General features: G+C 38.4%; 1 protein-coding gene across 7 annotated transcripts in view; it reads right to left on the bottom strand.

Moving 5' to 3' along the window:
* Positions 1–341: 341 nt before the first annotated feature.
* The window catches only part of sox6 (SRY-box transcription factor 6), a 120415-nt gene continuing 111659 nt past the window's right edge, over positions 342–9097 (bottom strand). For all 7 annotated transcript variants that reach the window (XM_040203521.2, XM_078085209.1, XM_078085210.1 and 4 more), the window contains 3 exons: positions 7109–7282; positions 6266–6482; positions 342–5520 (listed from right to left, as the gene is read on the bottom strand). In XM_040203521.2, coding sequence (XP_040059455.1) covers positions 5214–5520; positions 6266–6482; positions 7109–7282 — 698 coding nt within the window. In that variant the 3' untranslated portion in view covers positions 342–5213. The remainder of the gene's footprint in view (positions 5521–6265; positions 6483–7108; positions 7283–9097) is intronic.

Below are 9097 nucleotides of genomic sequence, written 5' to 3'. Positions count from 1 at the left end.
ATTCTGGCTTCGAAGTCAGTGGTTAATCAATTTAGACATTTAAACGCTAAGATAGAATACATAGCTGCATGAATGCAAATTTATGAACTATTTATTGTGATGTGATCATTTAAATATATTAATCAAAATATTTTTTATAGTAATCTATTTAAGAAAAGAAACAATGATTTATAATATTGAGCAACATTTCTACCATTTATGTGATGGGTAAACATTGAAATGTACTTAAATAACATTAGACTTATATTTTTCAAAGATATGTTTTCTCACAAAGCACAGAAATACACGTAACAGGAAATTCCGCAATAAATCCATCCAAAATGAAAATAATTACTCAAATCTTAAAACAAAATGTCTCTTTAATTTGTAAGTGTCAACAGCAGTACAAAAGATGGAGTGATGGGAAAAGTTTTCTGTAACACAATTTCTGTTTCATTTACAGAAAAGGAGGGAATTCTTGAGGTAAATGAGTTTGAACAGGCAGTTAGTCATCCACTGTTGCATGTTTACAATGGACTGAGACATACAGAAAATGGTGTTACATTATAATGCCTGAATTGATCCTGTGGGGATAATTTAATCATATACAGTATACACATTTCTATGGTGCCTAGATGCACCTGAATGTGTCTCTCATTGGTTTGTTTTTACTCAATATAGTGTATTAATACTACCAAAGCAGAGAAGACAGCTCTCCGCACACACCACTGTAAAATGATTCACCTTATATTCACCTCACGTCAATACTGCACATGGAAAACAAAGACTTGCTGGTGTACACTTTGAAGCCAAGCAAAACAAACATTTAAAAAAAATTATAACATTTTTCTTTTTTTTTTTCTTTTTACCAATACCCTTAGCAAATAATTAATCTTTTGTACTGTATAAAGAAGAATGTGAACAAAAATGTGATGGCAAACATTTTTTTTAAGTTGAATTAAAAACTTTACATTGGACTGTACAAGATATTATGATAAAATATTTACATATTCAGACATAAACCTTTTTTTTTTTTAAAGCAGCAACAGACACTATTTCATTTTCTCTACAGCCAAACAATACTTGCCATGGGCCTAGGTACCTGCCAGGGGAAAAAGAAAATCTACGCAGAAACTTGAATCAGGCTGCCAGCAAATTTCAAAACAACAGCTCCAGTATTAGAAGAGCCACACACAGTGTTGTTTAAAGAGACAATTCTAAAAAGCAAAGTACCAAAGACAACTACAAATGTTGCCCTGAAGAACAAAGTTTACACTTCTGAACAGCAGCTAGCATGTCAGTCCAGCATGTCAGTGAATTGTGCTGATTAAATTAACACAAAGAACATTCCCATCATATACATCACAAAGTTCAGACGGAAAAAAATTAAAATTAAATTACAGTAAGTAATGTTGAAACATCATACAAGCTTTTGTCTTCAGTTGTTTGCTCAAACCACCGCAAGTGGATTGAGGGAAAACAATTATGAGGGCTACATTTTGAAGATGGCCGGATAGTCATGACCATGTTCATTAAAAATCAGCATTTACAAAAAATGACGAGGAGAGAATTAAGAATGAAGAATTCAGCATATTGGTGCATTTTGCAAAATTAAAACAAATAAATATTTGCACGACCCTCCTTTTTTAAAAAAAAAGAAGAAAAACATTACTTGTGTTTCAAACAATCATTCATGAAAAAACTCTAATTTAAATGTCAGATGCATGCAGATTTTAGGTATCAGCTCTTCGTAAGATAATTGCCACAAATTGTAATTGTTATTGTAACCAAAACATACAGCATACCACATGGTTTGTACCATTTGGAAAGAAATGATTGTGTAATCCTTTTACAAGAAGAGCGTGTTTCCTAAAGGAGTTCCTTACTTGTAAGGACCCATATATTCAGATAAGTAGATTAGATTTTGATTGGTATTTTGAATAGTCCAGGGAAGATAACATTGGCAAGTGAGGTGCTTCACTGTCACAGGTCAAATACTGCTCTCTTCCAATGGCCAGAAATCAGCATCTACATGAGGTACGGTGACTTGTCAGGTTTTAAAAACATGAAACCACGTACAGAAATAAAAACAGAGGATAAAATAGAAGAATCAAATACATAACTTATACTTCACTAATGGACAAAAATATATTTCCTATGTTATATTTACAATAAAATCTAAATGAGATGGTGAATTCACTGAAAACCATTGTTAGCTCAAATTCATCAAACATGTTTTTTTTCTTTTCTATTTCTCCGATTGTCTGTGTTGTTGTTTTACTGACAATTTTAGAGCCAGCATTGGCTAATAATAAATACAATATGTTGATACTCTACAATTTAAAATACAATATACAATACACTGAAGTCTGGTGTTTGACGGCCAATCAAGCCTGCTGTTGAATTTTCTGCTCCCTTTCTTGTGCTGAGTGTCTCCCCCATAGGCAGCCCTGAAGCTTAAACAAAGTGTTCATTCATCACACGAGTCGTTGCATAAATAAACAAAATAAGTAGACAAAAAATGACTCAAATCTGGCAACTGTGAGAGCAAACCCACTTGAGTCCAACTGGAGATTTTTGTTCAATCATGGTGTTTTTTTCCTTGAACAGCTTCACATTAATCAGAATTGATAAAAATACAATTTATATCCAGTGCTTATAACACTTAAGAAACATTGTCCCCTTGTGAGTTCTTGTCATTTTTGTATCTTTTTTGTTGTTGTTGCTATACAAGCACAGTCAAGTTTCAGTTCCATGAAGAGTCCTCTTTAGCTACCAGCCAAGCATGTGTGGCATGGTCATGACAATATTTACAATCACATACAAATCAATCTAACCACCAGCAAACAGTTTGACTTGGAGGGAAATCCACTTGGGTTTGTTGCAGGAGAGAATCAATCAAATGTTTTGTACCTCAAAATGAGAATAATGTAGAAAAGATGTGATGGAGAAGAAAATAAAACAGGAATAATGAATGGTCGGTTAAAAAAAACCCCTACAAAATTATAATAACATAAATGCTTCCAAAAGTAGAGCAAGCTAGCACTGATATTGACAATAAGAGCACAGACGAATTGAGTGCGTGGGAGATATATAGAGCCACCTGTACCAATTAGACCTGGGAGAAAAATGCAGTGACCAGCAGTGGGGATCTTGACCAGTTAAAGCCAGTGACCAGCCATTCAGATCCTTCAAAAAGCTCTGAGTTCTTTCTGAAATGGACAGGTTCAAGGGCAAGGGAAGGGAATAGCAGGAGTCATGCATTAATAATGCTGTATTTCAGATGATACCCAGTCGTCAGTCATTTTAATAATCCCCCACAGCTTGATGTACTTGTTCCATCTGCTCGCCAGTGCCTGGTGATTGGGCCGGGGTGGGAGCCCTGTTGAGGCCTTACTACTAGCACTTTGATGGAGAGCACAATGAGGGACACAAACCCCGTTTTTATTGTTTCCCATCCCTCCCTGGTGTTTTCTCCTACTCTGAGCCAGATGGCGACCCGTGGGAGCTGAGGTTGCCACGGGCAGGGGTCAGAGCAAGGCATGGCAGGGAAGGAAGCCACTTAGACCTTCTGCCCTGCAAAGAGGATCTCTGTCTCAACATCAAGGCCTTTGCTTTATCAAGCTACACTCGCCAGAAGGTCACCAATTGTCAGCTTTTTAGCTGAAATGAGGGCAGACTTCTCACCCCTTGGTTGAGTTGTTACATTTAAATGCAAGGGGTTAAGTGCATTTCAAAAGCGTATAGAATTAATTTAAAACAACAACATAGGGCTCAAGGGAGACAGATTAAGATTTGTATAAGTGCACTAATGCAAAAATCTGTGTTTTAAGTCACCGCTGTCATGAGTATATGACGAGGTAATTTAAGAAACAAACATGATTCTCGCCTTTCTCTCAGTTTATAAATATCCTCATAAACTGTCACTCCTCTTAAGACTACAGCAGTAATCAACTCATTGCATCAACCCGATGACCGTGCTCCGCTTTAAGACTTCTTAGTGTCAATTTAAGATTTACAATGTCCATGAAGAATTAAGATTGGAAAAAAATGAAGTTCTAAGACGTAAGACTTTAAACTTGTCATCCAAATGGGGCTAAAGCCTTTAACAGAACGTACTGTAGCTAAACATTGTACAACATCAATTTGAGATTGTAATGCCCCCAAAGCTGCCTTTCGATGCTGTTCCAATCCCACAGATTGGAGGCCTTTGGCCCTTTTGCATTCTGGCCTGATTACAATCACTCTGATTAAGAATTTGGTGATTCAGACTGGTATGCAGTGCTAGAAATGAGATGGGGATGCCGCAGTGCTCTGCCTGGACTGGGATGAGGAAATGAAAGGCCTGGCTGTTCTCATTGATGATCACTGCATTACGGCTCCACGGAGGACAGCTAGCCTCACAAGCTACCACCCAAACATGTCACATACTGTAACCTCCTGCAGAGCCTGCTGCCTCCAAGTTCCTGAGTTCCGTGTGTTTATTCTGTTAGTGTAAATTGAAGAAAGTCTGGATAATGAAGCTGTATTAAGGGATCAAGAGATTGTCCAAGACTCAAGAAGCCACTCCCAAAAGATCTTACAGATTTTAGAAACAACTTGAAATGTTTGGCACTTCTGCACTAAAGTATACAGCTTGTGTAATATAAATAACACTAATAATAATAATAATAATAATAATGTGTAATCTCCCGTCTGTTAATTTTTGAGATATTTTGAACTGATCATCCTAATAATTCATGATTGATTACAAACATCCACAAGCTGTTGGCTGGCACACTATACCTGAGTGAGAATATTATCCCCATCTTGAACAGTTATGCAATTTCAATCGAAATGATCTACTTAAAGAAGAAAACAAGGCAATGTCTGATGTTAAATTTAAAGTTCTGTCTTTTGTTCTACAACCCAAATGTGTAAATGTCAGTGATCTCGATGAAAAACAAAACAATGAAAAAAAGAAAGAAAAAAATACTCCAAATAACAACAACCAAATTGCTTCACACACTTGAAGAAACACTTAAGACCAAATAGCGTTTGATTCTGATGAAGCCACACCTGCATGCTGGCTCCTAAATGATACATGGTTAATTACCTATTTTACATTTTTTTAAACCTTTGAGGTGAAGTTTCATTTTGCGCTTTCACTCCCTCAGATCAGGCCAGCCTTCTGGGCATCCTCCTGTATGAGTGTTGTGTCTGCATTGGCACGGGCCTCTTCCGTTAAAGACATCTCAGTTGGCGCTGACCGGCTCATGTGTGTCGTTTTCACTACTATAGTCTGATTTGGGCTCATCCTCAAAATCCTCGTACATGTCCATCTCATCCACCCCGTTGACCGGCACGCTGTCGTTTGCCATGGTGTTGGGCTCTAGCTTCATGTTGTAGGTGCTCTGGATGACAGGAATGGACGGCTCGGGACTCGCCGAGGCACTCGAGCACTCTGATGTCATCTGAGGTGAGGGTGTGGTGGTTGCCATGGTGATGGCCCCTGGATAGACCATGCTAGGGCTGGTGGTGATAGGAATCTGTGGTGGCTGTCTGGATGTGTGAGAAAAATGAAGAAATAAAAATGAAAATATCCCATATATGAGTTACATTTAATACAAATTACATTTCCAAAGGAAAAACATTAAAACACGTATGCATATGTTTTTTCTTATTGTAGCATCAGATATTACATAAATATTATGTATTTTTCTTTGCACACTAACTGGAAATGTTGGTTTCCCCCTGCATTCAGCTTTAAGCCAGCAGCTCTGTGAAAAAGATTTGGGAAAAGAAGTTTCTACCGACAGCTCCCGTTCTGAGCTGTTCGGAAACACTAGCCAGTTTATTGGTGACATAAAACCAATACGTGGTTAGCGCTGCTCTTGTCTGCTGTTGCGCTGGATAATTGATACGCCAGCCGCCGAAGCTTATGACTGACATGGGAACACCTGGAGAAGGGTTCTCCTGCTAACCACACGCAGTAAATTAAAGTGTTAAGCGCCAGAGTGCTGCCCTCCAGGCTTCTGTAAGTCTATACTTAAAGCTTATGTCCTGTAATAATGTCTGCACTTTGTGCTCCTTTGGCAGACTGCTTTTGTCTAAAATTATTAAATCATAGCAATTGAAAAAACAATATTTTTAATGTATACGTCAGGCTCTTGTTTTTAAAAACCATTACAGTACAAGTTAACTCAACAGTCCCTGCTATGACAAAGGTAGGCTGAAAGCTAGCGTGCACTTGTTTGGGGATTTTCTGTGTGTGTGTGTGGTTATTTAGTGGAACTTGGACACTTACCCCACAGTGAAGAACTGCCTCATCTCTTGTCGCCGTGAGCGCATCATCTGCTTGTACTCTCCAATGCGAAGTTTTTTTCCGTCGATGATGCAGGTCCTCTTAGGCCGCGGCTTGTACTTGTAGTTTGGGTACTTCTCTAGGTGTTGCTTGCTCAGACGGGCCTGCTCCTCATAGTATGGCTGCTTATCCTGGTTGGTCATGGACTTCCACCGGGAGCCTAGATAACACAGTCCATTCAAAGTATTTGATAAGCGGGAAAAAGTGAACTGATACGGGGATTCAAATGATCAGTAATGTAACTATATATAGTCAAAAACGGACATTTTACCACTTTTGTATATAGCCTACTTTAACGCTAAGCCGTACAAAATGACACTACTCATTTTCTAGCAGAATTGAGATTTATAGTTTGTTCCATACCAACGTCTTGATAGTACACTTAGATCAATGTGAAACAGAAAGAAACGATGGGCCAGTGAAGTAAATACTGCAGCTCTGTAAAGTGTCCTACTACTGGATGACAGCACTTTTAAGAGCCCTGATGTATGGACTCCAATGCTGAGGGGACAAGACCTATTTAGCCTCTGTCATTTTCCATGACAAACACTTATGGTAGTGATGGGCTATAAATCCATCAGTACGCCATGGAGGCCTGATGAACAGTTGGCTATTAGATATCACACTCCTTCAGTTGCTAGCTACGTTTCTCAAATGAACTGTATGCTTGGTGTTATGAAAATTCATATTGATGAACCAAATCACAGAAATTAAATTCACCACCTCTAGCATGAGCCACCTAACCGGTGGCTTGACGGATGAAACATTTTAATTCAAATCTCTTACCCAAAATCTTGCTTATGTTGGAGTTGTGCATGTCAGGGAAGGCCTGGAGTATCTTGCGCCGCTCATCCTTGGCCCACACCATGAATGCATTCATTGGCCTTTTAATGTGGGGCTCGTTGTTGTTCCTTCCTCTGGCCTCCCTAAAGACTCGTGCCTCAGTGGATCCGGCACCTCCTGTTGGACGACAATAATGGGGTTAAGGTTTATCTGCAGAGCTATTTACCTCCAGAGATAGCAGCCCACGGCCTCGATTAGATGACGAGCCGCTTTCAAACTGTCCATCTATCGTCCTCGGCATGAGCGTTGTTTTAGAGGAGTGGTGGGATACAGGTGAAGGGGTATATTCTGTATTGAGTGGAATAGCTGACTTGACAGGCTTACATTTTTTGTGCTATAAAAGTAAATACAGTAAATGAATACAAGCGAGAGCTGCGCTCTTTAACTTATACTTAGATCTATACGAAACCAAAAAAATGTTTTGTCTGCAAGCACACTCTGCTACGGTACATACATTTCAATTTGAAGTTCAAAGTTACCACAGAAAAGGCCAGAATGCAAACATATACAACAAACGTAGGACTTGAGGCAGTCTATAAAAAATGTTAACACTATATGCACAAAATAAATTCAAGCACGGCATTTATCCTGCTATCCTTCCTGCTTTACTCTCCCGCTTTTTTCCTTCTGTCAATTTCTCACTCTCTCTCTCTCTCTCTCTCTCTCTCTCTCTCTCTCTCTCTCTCTCTCTCTCTCTCTCTCTCTCTCTCTCTCTCTCTCTCTCTCTCTCTCTCTCTCTCTCTCCACATTTGCAATGAGGGACTGTGCCGATTCTGCAAAGTGCTGTTTCTCAATCAGGGCATTCACAATCAGCATATGAGATTTTCTCTCAGTATTAAACTGTACATCAGACTGATAATGATTTCTGTTTGCGTGCGCATTTGCTTCCTTTTACATGTAAGATGTGAAAGAATTAAATAAAAGCAGTATGAATATTTAAACAAACAAAAACATGTTGATAAACAAGGCTTGAAAAATAAGACAAAAAAACCCTCCATATGCTCCGATACATCTTTAATGATCTCAAATCTAGAAAAGAAAGCTTGGGATGACTCATGCATATTTCATCATCCACATGTGAAGCCTTCTCATTAGACCATTCCACTTGCAGCCTTGGCACATGTTACCTGTGGCTTGATTTCTATTATTATTTCAGTTGATAAACAAAATCTAACTCTTAATGAGTAATGGAGGACTTTGCTGGGATATTAGTTCCGAGTCCACAGACACCTCGCTATGTTTGCGATGCACTGAAGATGCTGCTGCACCATTTCAGCCTCATGAGTGTGGAAAAGTGTGTCTTCTTTTCAAAAGTATTATAGGAGACAAATGGTGAAATGGCAGAATATGTAGACACACAAACACATAGAGATGCTGTACTGAAGGAGCCTACAACCACTTTGAGTATAGAAGAGATGGAGGTGTGGTGGAAGTTTGTCACAGAGAATGTTTGAGGCCCCCAAATATATTTTACCCAGAACATGTTTTATAAAAAAGGACGACAAAACCGTCACTTGATTTTTATATTTCTAAAAAAAACATTACGTTCATTCAAAATTATAAAAAATATACACATTTATGTACACATTTTTCAAAATAGAGAATCTCATATCTCATCAGAGAAACACTTTTTGTTGGACTTTTTCTTTTAAGATCTCACATACAGGATGCACAAAAATACTATATCCAAACACAGATGAGGTATTTTCATTGACACTCTTTCAAACTCTACCATTTCTTGTTCTGTCTCATAGAAGTCCATAGCGCCTAAAGTCATCATGAATTCAGAAAAAATATACTACCTTTACTGCCACCGAACCCCACAGTACGTTAATTTCATTTAGCATGCACTCACTGTACAGGATGAATTGATTTCACTTTGTTTGGTTTTGACAACCATGTTTATTGTGCAATGAAATGTGGTGTGGTGGA

The sequence above is a fragment of the Gasterosteus aculeatus genome, chromosome 12 (genome assembly GCF_964276395.1).
Source record: "Gasterosteus aculeatus chromosome 12, fGasAcu3.hap1.1, whole genome shotgun sequence".
Classification (NCBI taxonomy): domain Eukaryota; kingdom Metazoa; phylum Chordata; class Actinopteri; order Perciformes; family Gasterosteidae; genus Gasterosteus; species Gasterosteus aculeatus.
Note: the sequence above shows the minus strand (reverse complement) of the source record. Positions and strands in the feature narration are given on the sequence as shown.